Here is a 23,540-nt window from a genome sequence, read left to right as displayed (position 1 = left end):
AGAATTATCTCCATCAACTTCACCTCTTGTCTCATCGCACACCTCCCCAACAACACAAACATCAACACCCCCCGAAACATCACATTCATCTCCAACATCAGAAGTTTCTCCATCAGCAGAACCAACACCCTCTTTGGGCTCATCACAGACCATATCTATGAGCGCCCCATCCTCTACTCATCCACCATCAGAATCCTCGACTGCACTGAAAAGCTCACAATCAATTGTACCAACAATGTCTCCAACAATGACCAACAGAAGTCCTTCTAGTACATTGAAAAGTGATACATCTACTCTTTATCAGACATCTGAGGGATCAACTGTATCCAAAGCATCTGCCTCTACTGAAGAAGTATCTCCATCAACTTCACCTCTTGTTTCATCGCACACCTCCCCAACAACACAAACATCAACACCCCCCGAAACATCACATTCATCTCCAACATCAGAAGTTTCTACATCTGCAGAATCCACATTCTCTTCCGCTATATCAGACACAATGTCTGTGAGCTCCACATCCTCCACTCATCAACCATCAGAGTCCTCGACTGCACTGAAAAGCTCACAATCAATTGTACCAACAATGTCTCCAACAATGACTGACACAAGTCCTTCTAGTACATTGAAAAGTGATACATCTACTCTTTATCAGACATCTGAGGGATCAACTGTATCCAAATCATCTGCCTCTACTGAAGAAGTATCTCCATCAACTTCACCTCTTGTTCCATCGCACACCTCCCCAACAACACAAACATCGACACCCCCCGAAACATCACATTCATCTCCAACATCAGAAGTTTCTCCATCAGCAGAACCAACATCCTCTGTGGGCTCATCACAGACCATATCTATGAGCTCTACATCCTCTACTCATCAACCATCAGAATCCTCCACACCATTAGAAACCTCACAATCAGTTGTACCAACAATGTCTCCAACAATGACCGACACAAGTCCTTCTAGTACATTGAAAAGTGATACATCTACTCTTTATCAGACATCTGAGGGATCAACTGTATCCAAAGCATCTGCCTCTACTGAAGAAGGGTCTTCATCAACTTCACCTCTTGTCCCATCGCACACCTCCCCAACAACACAAACATCAACTACCCCCGAAACATCACATTCATCTCCAACATCAGAAACTTCTCCATCAGCAGAATCAACACCCTCTGTGGGCACATCACACACGTCGGCTGTGAGCTCCACATCTTCTACTCAGCAACTATCAGAGTCCTCCACTCCACTAGAAAACACACAATCAGTTGTACCAACAATGTCTCCAACAATGACCGACACAAGTCCTTCTAGTACATTGAAAAGTGATACATCTACTCTTTATCAGACATCTGAGGGATCAACTGTACCCAAAGCATCTGCCTCTACTAAAGAAGTATCTCCATCAACTTCACCTCTTGTTCCATCGCACACCTCCCCAACAACACAAACATCAACACCCCCCGAAACATCACATTCATCTCCAACATCAGAGGTTTCTCCATCAGCAGAATCAACACCCTCTTCTGCTATATCAGACACAATAACTGTGAGCTCCACATCTTCTACTCATCAACCATCAGAATCCTCCACTGCACTGAAAACCTCACAATCAATTGTACCAACAATGACCGACACAAGTCCTTCGAGTACATTGAAAAGTGATAAATCTACAGTTTTTAAGACATCTCCCGAAACATCACATTCATCTCCAACATCAGAAGTTTCCCCTACAGCAGAATCAACATCCTCTGTGGGCACATCACAGACCATATCCATGAGCTCCACATCCTCTACTCATCAACCATCAGAATCCTCCACTGCACTAGAAAACACACAATCAATTGTTCCAACAATGTCTTCAACAATGACCGACACAAGTCCTTCGAGTACATTGAAAAGTGATACATCTACTGTTTATCAGACATCTGAGGGATCAACTGTACCCAAATCATCTGCCTCTACTGAAGAAGTATCTCCATCAACTTCACCTCTTGTTCCATCGCACACCTCCCCAACAACACAAACATCAACACCCCCCGAAACATCACATTCATCTCCAACATCAGAAACTTCTCCATCAGCAGAATCAACACCCTCTGTGGGCTCATCACAGACCATATCTATGAGCTCTACATCCTCTACTCATCAACCATCAGAATCCTCCACTGCACTGAAAAGCTCACAATCAATTGTACCAACAATGTCTCCAACAATGACCGACACAAGTCCTTCTAGTACATTGAAAAGTGATACATCTACTGTTTATCAGACATCTGAGGGATCAACTGTATCCAAATCATCTGCCTCTACTGAAGAAGTATCTCCATCAACTTCACCTCTTGTTCCATCGCACACCTCCCCAACAACACAAACATCAACACCCCCCGAAACATCACATTCATCTCCAACATCAGAAGTTCCTCCATCAGCAGAACCAACACCCTCTGTGGGCACATCACAGACCATATCTATGAGCTCCCCATCCTCTACTCATCAACCATCAGAATCCTCGACCGCACTGAAAAGCTCACAATCAATTGTACCAACAATGTATCCAACAATGACCGACACAAGTCAGTTGAGTACATTGAAAAGTGATACATCTACTGTTTATCAGACATCTGAGGGATCAACTCTACCCAAAGCATCTGCCTCTACTGAAGAAGTATCTCCATCAACTTCACCTCTTGTCTCATCGCACACCTCCCCAACAACACAAACATCAACACCCCCCGAAACATCACATTCATCTCCAACATCAGAAGTTTCTCCATCAGCAGAACCAACACCCTCTGTGGGCTCATCACAGACCATATCTATGAGTGCCCCATCCTCTACTCATCAACCATCAGAATCCTCCACTGCACTGAAAAGCTCACAATCAATTGTACCAACAATGTCTCCAACAATGACTGACACAAGTCCTTCTAGTACATTGAAAAGTGATACATCTACTCTTTATCAGACATCTGAGGGATCAACTCTACCCAAAGCATCTGCCTCTACTGAAGAAGTATCTCCATCAACTTCACCTCTTGTTTCATCGCACACCTCCCCAACAACACAAACATCAACACCCCCCGAAACATCACATTCATCTCCAACATCACAAGTTTCTACAAGTGCAGAATCCACATTCTCTTCCGCTATATCAGACACCATGTCTGTGAGATCCACATCCTCCACTCATCAACCATCAGAATCCTCGACTGCACTGAAAAGCTCACAATCAGTTGTACCAACAATGTCTCCAACAATGACCGACACAAGTCCTTCTAGTACATTGAAAAGTGATACATCTACTCTTTATCAGACATCTGAGGGATCAACTGTATCTAAAGCATCTCCCTCTACTGAAGAAGGGTCTTCATCAACTTCACCTCTTGTCTCATCGCACACCTCCCCAACAACACAAACATCAACACCCCCCGAAACATCACATTCATCTCCAACATCAGAAGTTTCTCCATCAGCAGAACCAACACCCTCTGTGGGCACATCACAGACCATATCTATGAGCTCTACATCCTCTACCCATCAACCATCAGAATCCTCGACTGCACTGAAAAGCTCACAATCAATTGTACCTACAATGACCGACACAAGTCCTTCTAGTACATTGAAAAGTGATACATCTACTCTTTATCAGACATCTGAGGGATCAACTGTATCCAAAGCATCTCCCTCTACTGAAGAAACATCTTCATCAACTTCACCTCTTTTCCCATCGCACACCTCCCCAACAACACAAACATCAACACCCCCCGAAACATCACATTCATCTCCAACATCAGAAGTTTCTCCATCAGCAGAATCAACACCCTCTGTGGGCACATCACACACGTTGGCTGTGAGCTCCACATCTTCTACTCATCAACCATCAGAGTCCTCCACTCCACTAGAAAACACACAATCAGTTGTACCAACAATGTCTTCAACAATGACCGACACAAGTCCTTCTAGTACATTGAAAAGTGATACATCTACTCTTTATCAGACATCTGAGGGATCAACTGTATCCAAAGCATCTGCCTCTACTGAAGAAGTATCTCCATCAACTTCACCTCTTGTCTCATCGCGCACCTCCCCAACAACACAAACATCAACACCCCCCGAAACATCACATTCATCTCCAACATCAGAAGTTTCTCCATCAGCAGAACCAACACCCTCTTTGGGCTCATCACAGACCATATCTATGAGCGCCCCATCCTCTACCCATCAACCATCAGAATCCTCTACTGCACTGAAAAGCTCACAATCAATTGTACCTACAATGTCTCCAACAATGACCGACACAAGTCCTTCTAGTACATTGAAAAGTGATACATCTACTGTTCATCAGACATCTGAGGGATCAACTGTATCCAAAGCATCTCCCTCTACTGAAGAAACATCTCCATCAACTTCACCTCTTGTTCCATCGCACACCTCCCCAACAACACAAACATCAACACCCCCCGAAACATCACATTCATCTCCAACATCAGAAGTTTCTCCATCAGCAGAACCAACACCCTCTGTGGGCTCATCACAGACCATATCTATGAGCTCTACATCCTCTACTCATCAACCATCAGAATACTCCACACCATTAGAAACCTCACAATCAGTTGTACCAACAATGTCTTCAACAATGACCGACACAAGTCCTTCTAGTACATTGAAAAGTGATACATCTACTCTTTATCAGACATCTGAGGGATCAACTGTATCCAAAGCATCTGCCTCTACTGAAGAAGTATCTCCATCAACTTCACCTCTTGTTTCATCGCACACCTCCCCAACAACACAAACATCAACACCCCCCGAAACATCACATTCATCTCCAACATCAGAAGTTTCTACATCTGCAGAATCCACATTCTCTTCCGCTATATCAGACACAATGTCTGTGAGCTCCACATCCTCCACTCATCAACCATCAGAGTCCTCGACTGCACTGAAAAGCTCACAATCAGTTGTACCAACAATGTCTCCAACAATGACCGACACAAGTCCTTCTAGTACATTGAAAAGTGATACATCTACTCTTTATCAGACATCTGAGGGATCAACTGTATCGAAAGCATCTGCCACTACTGAAGAAACATCTTCATCAACTTCACCTCTTGTTCCATCGCACACCTCCCCAACAACACAAACATCGACACCCCCCGAAACATCACATTCATCTCCAACATCAGAAGTTTCTCCATCAGCAGAACCAACACCCTCTGTGGGCTCATCACAGACCATATCTATGAGTGCCCCATCCTCTACTCATCAACCATCAGAATCCTCCACTGCACTGAAAAGCTCACAATCAATTGTACCAACAATGTCTCCAACAATGACTGACACAAGTCCTTCTAGTACATTGAAAAGTGATACATCTACTCTTTATCAGACATCTGAGGGATCAACTCTACCCAAAGCATCTGCCTCTACTGAAGAAGTATCTCCATCAACTTCACCTCTTGTTTCATCGCACACCTCCCCAACAACACAAACATCAACACCCCCCGAAACATCACATTCATCTCCAACATCACAAGTTTCTACAAGTGCAGAATCCACATTCTCTTCCGCTATATCAGACACCATGTCTGTGAGATCCACATCCTCCACTCATCAACCATCAGAATCCTCGACTGCACTGAAAAGCTCACAATCAGTTGTACCTACAATGTCTCCAACAATGACCGACACAAGTCCTTCTAGTACATTGAAAAGTGATACATCTACTCTTTATCAGACATCTGAGGGATCAACTGTATCCAAAGCATCTGCCTCTACTGAAGAAGGGTCTTCATCAACTTCACCTCTTGTCTCATCGCACACCTCCCCAACAACACAAACATCAACACCCCCCGAAACATCACATTCATCTCCAACATCAGAAGTTTCTCCATCAGCAGAATCAACATCCTCTGTGGGCACATCACACACGTCGGCTGTGAGCTCCACATCTTCTACTCAGCAACTATCAGAGTCCTCCACTCCACTAGAAAACACACAATCAGTTGTACCAACAATGTCTTTAACAATGACCGACACAAGTCCTTCTAGTACATTGAAAAGTGATACATCTACTCTTTATCAGACATCTGAGGGATCAACTCTACCCAAAGCATCTGCCTTTACTGAAGAAGTATCTCCATCAACTTCACCTCTTGTTTCATCGCACACCGCCCCAACAACACAAACATCAACACCACCCGAAACATCACATTCATCTCCAACATCAGAAGTTTCTCCATCAGCAGAACCAACATCCTCTGTGGGCACATCACAGACCATATCTATGAGCTCTACATCCTCTACTCATCAACCATCAGAATCCTCGACTGCACTGAAAAGCTCACAATCAATTGTACCTACAATGACCGACACAAGTCCTTCTAGTACATTGAAAAGTGATACATCTACTCTTTATCAGACATCTGAGGGATCAACTGTATCCAAAGCATCTGCCTCTACTGAAGAAGGGTCTTCATCAACTTCACCTCTTGTCCCATCGCACACCTCCCCAACAACACAAACATCAACTACCCCCGAAACATCACATTCATCTCCAACATCAGAAACTTCTCCATCAGCAGAATCAACACCCTCTGTGGGCACATCACACACGTCGGCTGTGAGCTCCACATCTTCTACTCAGCAACTATCAGAGTCCTCCACTCCACTAGAAAACACACAATCAGTTGTACCAACAATGTCTCCAACAATGACCGACACAAGTCCTTCTAGTACATTGAAAAGTGATACATCTACTCTTTATCAGACATCTGAGGGATCAACTGTACCCAAAGCATCTGCCTCTACTAAAGAAGTATCTCCATCAACTTCACCTCTTGTTCCATCGCACACCTCCCCAACAACACAAACATCAACACCCCCCGAAACATCACATTCATCTCCAACATCAGAGGTTTCTCCATCAGCAGAATCAACACCCTCTTCTGCTATATCAGACACAATAACTGTGAGCTCCACATCTTCTACTCATCAACCATCAGAATCCTCCACTGCACTGAAAACCTCACAATCAATTGTACCAACAATGACCGACACAAGTCCTTCGAGTACATTGAAAAGTGATAAATCTACAGTTTTTAAGACATCTCCCGAAACATCACATTCATCTCCAACATCAGAAGTTTCCCCTACAGCAGAATCAACATCCTCTGTGGGCACATCACAGACCATATCCATGAGCTCCACATCCTCTACTCATCAACCATCAGAATCCTCCACTGCACTAGAAAACACACAATCAATTGTTCCAACAATGTCTTCAACAATGACCGACACAAGTCCTTCGAGTACATTGAAAAGTGATACATCTACTGTTTATCAGACATCTGAGGGATCAACTGTACCCAAATCATCTGCCTCTACTGAAGAAGTATCTCCATCAACTTCACCTCTTGTTCCATCGCACACCTCCCCAACAACACAAACATCAACACCCCCCGAAACATCACATTCATCTCCAACATCAGAAACTTCTCCATCAGCAGAATCAACACCCTCTGTGGGCTCATCACAGACCATATCTATGAGCTCTACATCCTCTACTCATCAACCATCAGAATCCTCCACTGCACTGAAAAGCTCACAATCAATTGTACCAACAATGTCTCCAACAATGACCGACACAAGTCCTTCTAGTACATTGAAAAGTGATACATCTACTGTTTATCAGACATCTGAGGGATCAACTGTATCCAAATCATCTGCCTCTACTGAAGAAGTATCTCCATCAACTTCACCTCTTGTTCCATCGCACACCTCCCCAACAACACAAACATCAACACCCCCCGAAACATCACATTCATCTCCAACATCAGAAGTTCCTCCATCAGCAGAACCAACACCCTCTGTGGGCACATCACAGACCATATCTATGAGCTCCCCATCCTCTACTCATCAACCATCAGAATCCTCGACCGCACTGAAAAGCTCACAATCAATTGTACCAACAATGTCTCCAACAATGACCGACACAAGTCAGTTGAGTACATTGAAAAGTGATACATCTACTGTTTATCAGACATCTGAGGGATCAACTCTACCCAAAGCATCTGCCTCTACTGAAGAAGTATCTCCATCAACTTCACCTCTTGTCTCATCGCACACCTCCCCAACAACACAAACATCAACACCCCCCGAAACATCACATTCATCTCCAACATCAGAAGTTTCTCCATCAGCAGAACCAACACCCTCTGTGGGCTCATCACAGACCATATCTATGAGTGCCCCATCCTCTACTCATCAACCATCAGAATCCTCCACTGCACTGAAAAGCTCACAATCAATTGTACCAACAATGTCTCCAACAATGACTGACACAAGTCCTTCTAGTACATTGAAAAGTGATACATCTACTCTTTATCAGACATCTGAGGGATCAACTCTACCCAAAGCATCTGCCTCTACTGAAGAAGTATCTCCATCAACTTCACCTCTTGTTTCATCGCACACCTCCCCAACAACACAAACATCAACACCCCCCGAAACATCACATTCATCTCCAACATCACAAGTTTCTACAAGTGCAGAATCCACATTCTCTTCCGCTATATCAGACACCATGTCTGTGAGATCCACATCCTCCACTCATCAACCATCAGAATCCTCGACTGCACTGAAAAGCTCACAATCAGTTGTACCAACAATGTCTCCAACAATGACCGACACAAGTCCTTCTAGTACATTGAAAAGTGATACATCTACTCTTTATCAGACATCTGAGGGATCAACTGTATCTAAAGCATCTCCCTCTACTGAAGAAGGGTCTTCATCAACTTCACCTCTTTTCCCATCGCACACCTCCCCAACAACACAAACATCAACACCCCCCGAAACATCACATTCATCTCCAACATCAGAAGTTTCTCCATCAGCAGAACCAACACCCTCTGTGGGCACATCACAGACCATATCTATGAGCTCTACATCCTCTACCCATCAACCATCAGAATCCTCGACTGCACTGAAAAGCTCACAATCAATTGTACCTACAATGACCGACACAAGTCCTTCTAGTACATTGAAAAGTGATACATCTACTCTTTATCAGACATCTGAGGGATCAACTGTATCCAAAGCATCTCCCTCTACTGAAGAAACATCTTCATCAACTTCACCTCTTTTCCCATCGCACACCTCCCCAACAACACAAACATCAACACCCCCCGAAACATCACATTCATCTCCAACATCAGAAGTTTCTCCATCAGCAGAATCAACACCCTCTGTGGGCACATCACACACGTTGGCTGTGAGCTCCACATCTTCTACTCATCAACCATCAGAGTCCTCCACTCCACTAGAAAACACACAATCAGTTGTACCAACAATGTCTTCAACAATGACCGACACAAGTCCTTCTAGTACATTGAAAAGTGATACATCTACTCTTTATCAGACATCTGAGGGATCAACTGTATCCAAAGCATCTGCCTCTACTGAAGAAGTATCTCCATCAACTTCACCTCTTGTCTCATCGCGCACCTCCCCAACAACACAAACATCAACACCCCCCGAAACATCACATTCATCTCCAACATCAGAAGTTTCTCCATCAGCAGAACCAACACCCTCTTTGGGCTCATCACAGACCATATCTATGAGCGCCCCATCCTCTACCCATCAACCATCAGAATCCTCTACTGCACTGAAAAGCTCACAATCAATTGTACCTACAATGTCTCCAACAATGACCGACACAAGTCCTTCTAGTACATTGAAAAGTGATACATCTACTGTTCATCAGACATCTGAGGGATCAACTGTATCCAAAGCATCTCCCTCTACTGAAGAAACATCTCCATCAACTTCACCTCTTGTTCCATCGCACACCTCCCCAACAACACAAACATCAACACCCCCCGAAACATCACATTCATCTCCAACATCAGAAGTTTCTCCATCAGCAGAACCAACACCCTCTGTGGGCTCATCACAGACCATATCTATGAGCTCTACATCCTCTACTCATCAACCATCAGAATACTCCACACCATTAGAAACCTCACAATCAGTTGTACCAACAATGTCTTCAACAATGACCGACACAAGTCCTTCTAGTACATTGAAAAGTGATACATCTACTCTTTATCAGACATCTGAGGGATCAACTGTATCCAAAGCATCTGCCTCTACTGAAGAAGTATCTCCATCAACTTCACCTCTTGTTTCATCGCACACCTCCCCAACAACACAAACATCAACACCCCCCGAAACATCACATTCATCTCCAACATCAGAAGTTTCTACATCTGCAGAATCCACATTCTCTTCCGCTATATCAGACACAATGTCTGTGAGCTCCACATCCTCCACTCATCAACCATCAGAGTCCTCGACTGCACTGAAAAGCTCACAATCAGTTGTACCAACAATGTCTCCAACAATGACCGACACAAGTCCTTCTAGTACATTGAAAAGTGATACATCTACTCTTTATCAGACATCTGAGGGATCAACTGTATCCAAAGCGTCTCCCTCTACTGAAGAAACATCTCCATCAACTTCACCTCTTGTTCCATCGCACACCTCCCCAACAACACAAACATCGACACCCCCCGAAACATCACATTCATCTCCAACATCAGAAGTTTCTCCATCAGCAGAACCAACACCCTCTGTGGGCTCATCACAGACCATATCTATGAGTGCCCCATCCTCTACTCATCAACCATCAGAATCCTCCACTGCACTGAAAAGCTCACAATCAATTGTACCAACAATGTCTCCAACAATGACTGACACAAGTCCTTCTAGTACATTGAAAAGTGATACATCTACTCTTTATCAGACATCTGAGGGATCAACTCTACCCAAAGCATCTGCCTCTACTGAAGAAGTATCTCCATCAACTTCACCTCTTGTTTCATCGCACACCTCCCCAACAACACAAACATCAACACCCCCCGAAACATCACATTCATCTCCAACATCACAAGTTTCTACAAGTGCAGAATCCACATTCTCTTCCGCTATATCAGACACCATGTCTGTGAGATCCACATCCTCCACTCATCAACCATCAGAATCCTCGACTGCACTGAAAAGCTCACAATCAGTTGTACCTACAATGTCTCCAACAATGACCGACACAAGTCCTTCTAGTACATTGAAAAGTGATACATCTACTCTTTATCAGACATCTGAGGGATCAACTGTATCCAAAGCATCTGCCTCTACTGAAGAAGGGTCTTCATCAACTTCACCTCTTGTCTCATCGCACACCTCCCCAACAACACAAACATCAACACCCCCCGAAACATCACATTCATCTCCAACATCAGAAGTTTCTCCATCAGCAGAATCAACATCCTCTGTGGGCACATCACACACGTCGGCTGTGAGCTCCACATCTTCTACTCAGCAACTATCAGAGTCCTCCACTCCACTAGAAAACACACAATCAGTTGTACCAACAATGTCTTTAACAATGACCGACACAAGTCCTTCTAGTACATTGAAAAGTGATACATCTACTCTTTATCAGACATCTGAGGGATCAACTCTACCCAAAGCATCTGCCTTTACTGAAGAAGTATCTCCATCAACTTCACCTCTTGTTTCATCGCACACCGCCCCAACAACACAAACATCAACACCACCCGAAACATCACATTCATCTCCAACATCAGAAGTTTCTCCATCAGCAGAACCAACATCCTCTGTGGGCACATCACAGACCATATCTATGAGCTCTACATCCTCTACTCATCAACCATCAGAATCCTCGACTGCACTGAAAAGCTCACAATCAATTGTACCTACAATGACCGACACAAGTCCTTCTAGTACATTGAAAAGTGATACATCTACTCTTTATCAGACATCTGAGGGATCAACTGTATCCAAAGCATCTCCCTCTACTGAAGAAACATCTTCATCAACTTCACCTCTTGTTCCATCGCACACCTCCCCAACAACACAAACATCAACACCCCCCGAAACATCACATTCATCTCCAACATCAGAAGTTTCTCCATCAGCAGAATCAACACCCTCTGTGGGCACATCACAGACCATATCTATGAGCGCCCCATCCTCTACTCATCAACCATCAGAGTCCTCGACTGCACTGAAAAGCTCACAATCACTTGTACCAACAATGTCTCCAACAATGACCGACACAAGTCCTTCTAGTACATTGAAAAGTGATACATCTACTCTTCATCAGACATCTGAGGGATCAACTGTATCGAAAGCATCTGCCTCTACTGAAGAAGGGTCTTCATCAACTTCACCTCTTGTTCCATCGCACACCTCCCCAACAACACAAACATCAACACCCCCCGAAACATCACATTCATCTCCAACATCAGAAGTTTCTCCATCAGCAGAACCAACACCCTCTGTGGGCTCATCACAGACCATATCTATGAGCTCTACATCCTCTACTCATCAACCATCAGAATACTCCACACCATTAGAAACCTCACAATCAGTTGTACCAACAATGTCTTCAACAATGACCGACACAAGTCCTTCTAGTACATTGAAAAGTGATACATCTACTCTTTATCAGACATCTGAGGGATCAACTGTATCCAAAGCATCTGCCTCTACTGAAGAAGTATCTCCATCAACTTCACCTCTTGTTTCATCGCACACCTCCCCAACAACACAAACATCAACACCCCCCGAAACATCACATTCATCTCCAACATCAGAAGTTTCTACATCTGCAGAATCCACATTCTCTTCCGCTATATCAGACACAATGTCTGTGAGCTCCACATCCTCCACTCATCAACCATCAGAGTCCTCGACTGAACTGAAAAGCTCACAATCAATTGTACCAACAATGTCTCCAACAATGACCGACACAAGTCCTTCTAGTACATTGAAAAGTGATACATCTACTCTTTATCAGACATCTGAGGGATCAACTGTATCCAAAGCGTCTCCCTCTACTGAAGAAGTATCTCCATCAACTTCACCTCTTGTTCCATCGCACACCTCCCCAACAACACAAACATCGACACCCCCCGAAACATCACATTCATCTCCAACATCAGAAGTTTCTCCATCAGCAGAACCAACACCCTCTGTGGGCTCATCACAGACCATATCTATGAGCTCTACATCTTCTACTCATCAACCATCAGAATCCTCCACACCATTAGAAACCTCACAATCAGTTGTTCCAACAATGTCTTCAACAATGACCGACACAAGTCCTTCTAGTACATTGAAAAGTGATACATCTACTCTTTATCAGACATCTGAGGGATCAACTGTATCGAAAGCATTTGCCACTACTGAAGAAACATCTTCATCAACTTCACCTCTTGTCCCATCGCACACCTCCCCAACAACACAAACATCAACACCCCCCGAAACATCACATTCATCTCCAACATCAGAAGTTTCTCCATCAGCAGAACCAACACCCTCTTTGGGCTCATCACAGACCATATCTATGAGCGCCCCATCCTCCTCTACTCATCAACCATCAGAATCCTCGACTGCACTGAAAAGCTCACAATCAATTGTACCTACAATGTCTCCAACAATGACCGACACAAGTCCTTCTAGTGCATTGAAAAGTGATACATCTACTCTTTATCAGACATCTGAGGGATCAACTGTATCCAAAGCATCTGCCTCTACTGAAGAAGTATCTCCATCAACTTCACCTCTTGTTTCATCGCACACCTCCCCAACAACACAAACATCGACACCCCCCGAAACATCACATTCATCTCCAACATCAGAAGTTTCTCCATCAGCAGAATCAACACCCTCTTTGGGCTCATCACAGACCATATCTATGAGCTCTACATCCTCTACTCATCAACCATCAGAATCCTCGACTGCACTGAAAAGCTCACAATCAGTTGTACCAACAATGTCTCCAACAATGACCGACACAAGTCCTTCTAGTACATTGAAAAGTGATACATCTACTGTTTATCAGACATCTGAGGGATCAACTGTATCGAAAGCATCTGCCTCTACTGAAGAAGGGTCTTCATCAACTTCACCTCTTGTTCCATCGCACACCTCCCCAACAACACAAACATCAACACTCCCCGAAACATCACATTCATCTCCAACATCAGAAGTTTCTCCATCAGCAGAACCAACACCCTCTTTGGGCTCATCACAGACCATATCTATGAGCGCCCCATCCTCCTCTACTCATCAACCATCAGAATCCTCGACTGCACTGAAAAGCTCACAATCAATTGTACCTACAATGTCTCCAACAATGACCGACACAAGTCCTTCTAGTGCATTGAAAAGTGATACATCTACTCTTTATCAGACATCTGAGGGATCAACTGTATCCAAAGCATCTGCCTCTACTGAAGAAGTATCTCCATCAACTTCACCTCTTGTTTCATCGCACACCTCCCCAACAACACAAACATCGACACCCCCCGAAACATCACATTCATCTCCAACATCAGAAGTTTCTCCATCAGCAGAATCAACACCCTCTTTGGGCTCATCACAGACCATATCTATGAGCTCTACATCCTCTACTCATCAACCATCAGAATCCTCGACTGCACTGAAAAGCTCACAATCAGTTGTACCAACAATGTCTCCAACAATGACCGACACAAGTCCTTCTAGTACATTGAAAAGTGATACATCTACTGTTTATCAGACATCTGAGGGATCAACTGTATCGAAAGCATCTGCCTCTACTGAAGAAGGGTCTTCATCAACTTCACCTCTTGTTCCATCGCACACCTCCCCAACAACACAAACATCAACACCCCCCGAAACATCACATTCATCTCCAACATCAGAAGTTTCTCCATCAGCAGAACCAACACCCTCTTTGGGCTCATCACAGACCATATCTATGAGCGCCCCATCCTCTACCCATCAACCATCAGAATCCTCGACTGCACTGAAAAGCTCACAATCAATTGTACCTACAATGTCTCCAACAATGACCGACACAAGTCCTTCTAGTACATTGAAAAGTGATACATCTACTGTTCATCAGACATCTGAGGGATCAACTGTATCCAAAGCATCTCCCTCTACTGAAGAAACATCTCCATCAACTTCACCTCTTGTTCCATCGCACACCTCCCCAACAACACGAACATCGACACCCCCCGAAACATCACATTCATCTCCAACATCAGAAGTTTCTCCATCAGCAGAACCAACACCCTCTGTGGGCTCATCACAGACCATATCTATGAGCTCTACATCCTCTACTCATCAACCATCAGAATACTCCACACCATTAGAAACCTCACAATCAGTTGTACCAACAATGTCTTCAACAATGACCGACACAAGTCCTTCTAGTACATTGAAAAGTGATACATCTACTCTTTATCAGACATCTGAGGGATCAACTGTATCGAAAGCATCTGCCACTACTGAAGAAACATCTTCATCAACTTCACCTCTTGTTCCATCGCACACCTCCCCAACAACACAAACATCAACACCCCCCGAAACATCACATTCATCTCCAACATCAGAAGTTTCTACATCTGCAGAATCCACATTCTCTTCCGCTATATCAGACAAAATGTCTGTGAGCTCCACATCCTCCACTCATCAACCATCAGAGTCCTCGACTGCACTGAAAAGCTCACAATCAGTTGTACCAACAATGTCTCCAACAATGACTGACACAAGTCCTTCTAGTACATTGAAAAGTGATACATCTACTGTTTATCAGACATCTGAGGGATCAACTGTATCCAAAGCGTCTCCCTCTACTGAAGAAACATCTCCATCAACTTCACCTCTTGTTCCATCGCACACCTCCCCAACAACACAAACATCGACACCCCCCGAAATATCACATTCATCTCCAACATCAGAAGTTTCTCCATCAGCAGAACCAACACCCTCTGTGGGCTCATCACAGACCATATCTATGAGCGCCTCATCCTCTACTCATCAACCAACAGAATCCTCCACACCATTAGAAACCTCACAATCAGTTGTACCAACAATGTCTTCAACAATGACCGACACAAGTCCTTCTAGTACATTGAAAAGTGATACATCTACTCTTTATCAGACATCTGAGGGATCAACTGTATCGAAAGCATCTGCCACTACTGAAGAAACATCTCCATCAACTTCACCTCTTGTTCCATCGCACACCTCCCCAACAACACAAACATCAACACCCCCCGAAACATCACATTCATCTCCAACATCAGAAGTTTCTCCATCAGCAGAACCAACACCCTCTTTGGGCTCATCACAGACCATATCTATGAGCGCCCCATCCTCTACTCATCAACCATCAGAATCCTCGACTGCACTGAAAAGCTCACAATCAATTGTACCAACAATGTCTCCAACAATGACCGACACAAGTCCTTCTAGTACATTGAAAAGTGATACATCTACTCTTTATCAGACATCTGAGGGATCAACTGTATCCAAAGCATCTGCCTCTACTGAAGAAGTATCTCCATCAACTTCACCTCTTGTTTCATCGCACACCTCCCCAACAACACAAACATCAACTACCCCCGAAACATCACATTCATCTCCAACATCAGAAGTTTCTCCATCAGCAGAATCAACACCCTCTTTGGGCTCATCACAGACCATATCTATGAGCGCCCCATCCTCTACTCATCAACCATCAGAATCCTCGACTGCACTGAAAAGCTCACAATCAATTGTACCAACAATGTCTCCAACAATGACCGACACAAGTCCTTCTAGTACATTGAAAAGTGATACATCTACTCTTCATCAGACATCTGAGGGATCAACTGTATCCAAAGCATCTGCCTCTACTGAAGAAGTATCTCCATCAACTTCACCTCTTGTCTCATCGCACACCTCCCCAACAACACAAACATCAACACCCCCCGAAACATCACATTCATCTCCAACATCAGAAGTTTCTCCATCAGCAGAACCAACACCCTCTGTGGGCTCATCACAGACCATATCTATGAGCTCTACATCCTCTACTCATCAACCATCAGAATCCTCCACACCATTAGAAACCTCACAATCAGTTGTACCAACAATGTCTTCAACAATGACCGACACAAGTCCTTCTAGTACATTGAAAAGTGATACATCTACTCTTTATCAGACATCTGAGGGATCAACTGTATCCAAAGCATCTGCCTCTACTGAAGAAGTATCTCCATCAACTTCACCTCTTGTCTCATCGCACACCTCCCCAACAACACAAACATCAACACCCCCCGAAACATCACATTCATCTCCAACATCAGAAGTTTCTCCATCAGCAGAACCAACACCCTCTGTGGGCACATCACAGACCATATCTATGAGCTCTACATCCTCTACTCATCAACCATCAGAATCCTCGACTGCACTGAAAAGCTCACAATCAGTTGTACCAACAATGTCTCCAACAATGACCGACACAAGTCCTTCTAGTACATTGAAAAGTGATACATCTACTCTTTATCAGACATCTGAGGGATCAACTGTATCGAAAGCATCTGCCTCTACTGAAGAAGGGTCTTCATCAACTTCACCTCTTGTTCCATCGCACACCTCCCCAACAACACAAACATCAACACCCCCCGAAACATCACATTCATCTCCAACATCAGAAGTTTCTCCATCAGCAGAACCAACACCCTCTTTGGGCTCATCACAGACCATATCTATGAGCGCCCCATCCTCTACCCATCAACCATCAGAATCCTCGACTGCACTGAAAAGCTCACAATCAATTGTACCTACAATGTCTCCAACAATGACCGACACAAGTCCTTCTAGTACATTGAAAAGTGATACATCTACTGTTCATCAGACATCTGAGGGATCAACTGTATCCAAAGCATCTCCCTCTACTGAAGAAACATCTCCATCAACTTCACCTCTTGTCCCATCGCACACCTCCCCAACAACACGAACATCGACACCCCCCGAAACATCACATTCATCTCCAACATCAGAAGTTTCTCCATCAGCAGAACCAACACCCTCTGTGGGCTCATCACAGACCATATCTATGAGCTCTACATCCTCTACTCATCAACCATCAGAATACTCCACACCATTAGAAACCTCACAATCAGTTGTACCAACAATGTCTTCAACAATGACCGACACAAGTCCTTCTAGTACATTGAAAAGTGATACATCTACTCTTTATCAGACATCTGAGGGATCAACTGTATCCAAAGCATCTGCCTCTACTGAAGAAGTATCTCCATCAAATTCACCTCTTGTTTCATCACACACCTCCCCAACAACACAAACATCAACACCCCCCGAAACATCACATTCATCTCCAACATCAGAAACTTCTCCATCAGCAGAATCAACACCCTCTGTGGGCACATCACACACGTCGGCTGTGAGCTCCACATTTTCTACTCAGCAACTATCAGAGTCCTCCACTCCACTAGAAAACACACAATCAGTTGTACCAACAATGTCTTCAACAATGACCGACACAAGTCCTTCTAGTACATTGAAAAGTGATACATCTACTCTTCATCAGACATCTGAGGGATCAACTGTATCCAAAGCGTCTCCCTCTACTGAAGAAACATCTCCATCAACTTCACCTCTTGTTCCATCGCACACCTCCCCAACAACACAAACATCAACACCCCCCGAAACAATACATTCATCTCCAACATCAGAAACGTCTCCATCAGCAGAACCAACACCCTCTGTGGGCACATCACACACGACGGCTGTGAGCTCCACATCTTCTACTCAGCAACCATCAGAGTCCTCCACTCCACTGGAAAACACACAATCAATTGTTCCAACAATGTCTTCAACAATGACATACACAAGTCCTTCTAGTACATTGAAAAGTGATACATCTACTCTTCATCAGACATCTGAGGGATCAACTGTATCCAAAGCATCTCCCTCTACTGAAGAAGGGTCTTCATCAACTTCACCTCTTGTCCCACCGCACACCTCCCCAACAACACAAACATCAACATCTCCCGAAACATCACATTCATCTCCAACATCAGAAGTTTCCCCATCAACAGAATCTACACCCTCTTCCGCTATATCACACAGCATGTCTGTGAGCTCCACATCCTCCACTCCACTAGAAAACACACAATCAATTGTACCAACAATGTCTTCAATAATGACAGACACAAGTCCTTCTAGTACATTGAAAATGGAATCAGTGACTAGTTCTCAAACAACTGGGGCATCAACTTTATCTAAATTATCTGCTTCTACTGAAGAAGTATCTCCATCAACTTCACCTCTTGTCCCTTCGCACACCTCCCCAACAACACAAACATCAACACCCCCTGAAACATCACATTCATCTCCAACATCAGAAGGTTCTCCATCAGCAGAACCAACACCCTCTGTGGGCTCATCACAGACCATATCTATGAGCGCCCCATCCTCTACTCATCCACCATCAGAATCATCAGCAACAAAAACCTCATCATCATCTGAAACATCACATTCATCTCCAACATCAGAAGTTTCTCCATCAACAGAAGGAATAATATCTCTGGGTACTTCAACACCATCCGGAACTTTACAGACAACACCAACATCAGGTACTTCATTACATTCTGAACCAACACTGAACTCCTCAACAGTTTTGGAGACGTCAAGTATTGCTAAGTCTACCTCAACCAGGCCAAATGTCCAAACGTCAAATATTCCTCAAACAACATTATCAGAATCCTTGTCAACTGAATTTGTCACACCACGTTCTTCAGTGGCATCAAAACCAACAATACCGGCTGAGACTTCATATTCAATACCAACTTTGCCGACTTCTGCAACATCGAAAATCATTCCAACAAGTTCATCTACCGAAAGATCTTTTTCAAGTGATAAACAGACTGGCCAGGTCACATTAGCATCACAATCCAGCACTTCAGAGTATATTTCAGGAAGAATAAGTTCTACTGGATTAAAGGTTTCAACGTCCAGGTCATCAACATTATGTCCTCCTTACACTGCTGGTCAAAACTGTGAGAATGGAGAAGATGAAGTTGGCGTTGTTTTAGGTAAGAACGGGGAATGCGAGTGATATGTATGGGGTGAAATCAGATAAAACTATTGTTATCACTTTCCAAGAAATCCCACTACTAGCTTTGGTCTTGTAGCCTGGGAGTCTAGACAGCACTGGGTCTATAAGGATGGGGGGGAGGGGGGTATAACTTTCCTCTGATTTTGTTGCCTAACTCATTAGGCCAGCCTTTCTCAACCTTTTCAACACAGAGGAACCCTTGAAATAGTCCTGTGGTCTCAGGGAACCCTCTGCTAAAAAAATCTACAACTCATGATACATTAGTGTGATGGTCAGTGGGAAGAACGGTCCTCACACTTGTGACCAGGGCAGGACTCAGGGTGGTGGGGGCCTCTGGGCTTGAGTGACTTTTGGGCCCTACCTTCTATACATTACCATATTTATCGGTATAACACGCAGCCCACATTTATGAGGGAATTTTAAGGAAAAAAATTTTTAGGAGGGAAGGTTAAGGAAAAAAACTTACATTTAAATGCCCATCAATGCAGCCTTATCAGTGTCCATCTGCAGCCTTGTGTGTAATTCGCAGCCTTGAAGTTTAAAAATAGCGCCGCCGAGATACAGAGTCCTGTGTATCTCAGCAGCTCTCGGGTCCTCTCAGTGGTGTAACAACACATTCAGCGACCCATTGCAGTTTGCTACGGAAGTAACGTTCCATCGCCGCCATCTTGGTACACCCCACACTCGTTCACAGTAAGGATACACTAAGAAGGTGTAAAGCGGACATGTTGCTACACCCACCGGAGTTTTGCATTTTACACGTATTAATAACAGTAAAGTCAGTTTATATAGTGAAATACAGGACTTAAAACTCGCAGTCCGGCGGACAATCCGTCCGTGTGTGTGCCAGTCCACCGTATTTTTGAAATGAACTGACTTTTCCTGCACGGAGAAAAGTCTGTTCATTTTGAGCGCGTCTCCAGGTAGCCGGGACCCGCGAAGGAGGCGTCGCTGGCCCCGTCACCTGCTATGGAGTTAAAGGGGAAGCCCAACGCCGAAAAAATGGCGTGGGGGTTCCTCCCAGGTCCATATCAGACCCTTATTCGAGCACACAACCCGGCAAGTCAGGAAAGAGGGTGGGGACGAGTGAGCGCCCCCCCTCCTGAGCCGTGCCAGGCCGTGTGCCCTCAACATGGGGGGGTGCTTTGGGGAAGGGGGGGGGCGCGCGGCCCCTCCACCCCAAAGCACCTTGTCCCCATGTTGATGAGGACAAGGGCCTCTTCCCGACAACCCTGGCCGTTGGTTGTCGGGGTCTGTGGGCGGGGGGCTTATCGGAATCCGGGAGCCCCCTTTAATAAGAGGGCCCACGGATCCTGGCCCCCCACCCTATGTGAATGAGTATGGGGTACAATGTACCCCTACCCATTCACCTGTGAAAAAAATGTAAAAAGAACACAACACACAAGGGTTAAAATAGTTTATTGCACAGCTCCGGGGGTCTTCTTCCGTCTTCGGGGGTCTTCTTCTTTTGCTAGCTCTTTTACTAGCGGAGGAGCCCGGCTTTCTTCTTCGTCGCCGCCATCCTCTTCTTCCGACTTCGGGGGTCTTGTCCCCCTCTTCGGGGGTCTTGTCCCCCTCTTCGGTTCTTCTTGCCGGGCCTCTGCACCTTCTTCTAGCTCTTTTACAAGCGGTGGCCCGGTCTTCTGTCGCCGCTGCCACCGTCTTCTCTTCTTCTGTTCTTTTCTTCTGGAGCTGTTGCCTCGTCGCTGTCTCTGGCCACAATGACAGGCATGCGGCGACTTATATAGGGACATCGCCGGATGATGTCCCCGCCCATTATGATGTCACAGTCCCAGAGGATGCGGGACATCATAATGGGCGGGGACATCATCCGGCAAAGCACCCCCCATGTTGAGCGCACGCGGCTTGGTACGGCTCAAGAGGGGGGGGGGGGCGCTCACTCATCCCCACCCCCTTTCCTGACTGGCCGGGTAGTGTGCTCGGATAAGGGTCTGATCTGGACCCAGGGGGGGACCCCCATGCCGTTTTTTCGACGTAGGGCTTCCCCTTTAACTCCATACCAGGTGACAGGGCCAGCGACGCTTCCTTCACTGGTCCCGGCTACCTGGAGCCGCGCTCAAAATGAACAGACTTTCCTCCGTGTGTGTGGGCGAGTCCGTTCATTTCAAAAGTATGGCGGATAATTTAGTCCGCCGGTAAAGTCACGTGTGTGGGCAGGTCCACTCGTTTGGAAAGTCCGGCGGACTTTACGGCGCTTTGTCTGCCAGACTAAGTCCGCCGGATAGTCTGATCGCGTGTACGCGGCATTAGGCACAGTTACCATGTCTAGATGTTCCCTATAAGACCGTCTGAGTTCAGGTCCCCCAGAATGACTGTGCTGGCGGTGTGACGGTGTGCACGGGATGATCACATTGGGATGACGAGTATTTCTTTATATTGCAGGAAATGTTCCCGTAAAAGAAATCAATGCGGTGATTTCATTGAGCCGGGAATTCACTGAAGAACTGAAGAACATATCATCTCCACAATACCAAGCGTTTGAAATTTTAATTATTCAGGTGAGTAAATGTCAGGAGATCCTGTAATGAAGAGGAGGATCGATTATTTCCAATGTCTTCCGGCATTTCCCCAAATATATCCCAATGGTAAACCAGAGGTGGAGATTCAAAGACCATTTCCAACTTTTGTTGCCAATTTGGGACAATATCTACAGTTGTATGCAAAAGTTTAGGAACCCCTGACAACAATTTCCATGATTGTCATTTATAAATATTTGGGTTTTTGGATCAGCAATTTCATTTTGATCTAAAAAATACCTGAAGGACACAGTAATGTTTCAGTAGTGAAATGAGGTTTATTGGATTAACATAAAATGGGCATCAAAACGAAAATTAGACAGGCGCATAAATTTGGGCACCCTTGTCATTTTGTTGATTTGAATACCTACTTAGCACTGATTAATTGGAACACACAAGTGGTTTGGTGAGCTCATTAAGCCTTGAACTTCATAGACAGGTGCATCCAATCATGAGAAAAGGTATTTAAGGTGGCCAATTGCAAGTTGTTGTTCTCTTTGACTCTCCTCTGAAGAGTGACAACACGGGGGGCCTCAAAACGTCTCTCAAATGACCTGAAAACAAAGATTGTTCTACATTATGGTTTAGGAGGAGGCTACAAAAAGTTATCACAGAGATATAAGCTGTCCGTGTCCACCGTGAGGAACATTGTGAGGAAATGGAAGGCCACAGTTCTTGTTAAGGCCAGAAGTGGCAGGCCACATAAAACATTGGAGAGGTGAAGGATGGTGAGAAACATCCCACGGAGGACCACCTCCAAAGACCTACAACATCAACCTGCTGCGGATGGCGTCAACCTTCAACAATTGGGCGCACTTTGCACAGGGAGAATCTGTATGGGAGAACGATGCAGAAGAAGCCTTTTCTGCACACCACGCCACAAACGGAGTCGCTTGAGGTATGCAAACGCACATCTGGACAAGCCAGCTGCATTTTGGAATAAGGTGCCATGGACTGATGAAACAAAGATTGAGTTATCTGGTCACAACCAAGGGGCGTTATGCATG

At 44.8% G+C, this 23,540-nt stretch overlaps 1 protein-coding gene across 1 annotated transcript in view; it reads left to right on the top strand.

The window, feature by feature from the left end:
* Positions 1-18: 18 nt before the first annotated feature.
* Positions 19-23,540, top strand: part of LOC143933034 (uncharacterized) — a 70,383-nt gene continuing 46,861 nt past the window's right edge. Inside the window, exons 1-2 of the mRNA XM_077455952.1 lie at positions 19-19,973; positions 22,400-22,515. Coding sequence (XP_077312078.1) covers positions 158-19,973; positions 22,400-22,515 — 19,932 coding nt within the window. The 5' untranslated portion in view covers positions 19-157. The remainder of the gene's footprint in view (positions 19,974-22,399; positions 22,516-23,540) is intronic.

Source organism: Lithobates pipiens, unplaced genomic scaffold, assembly GCF_037356315.1.
Source record: "Lithobates pipiens isolate NorthernLeopardFrog02 unplaced genomic scaffold, aLitPip1_a1.2 Scaffold_27, whole genome shotgun sequence".
Taxonomy (NCBI): Eukaryota; Metazoa; Chordata; class Amphibia; order Anura; family Ranidae; genus Lithobates; species Lithobates pipiens.
The sequence above is the reverse complement of the archived record's forward strand: the minus strand, read 5'-3'. Positions and strand labels throughout refer to the sequence as shown.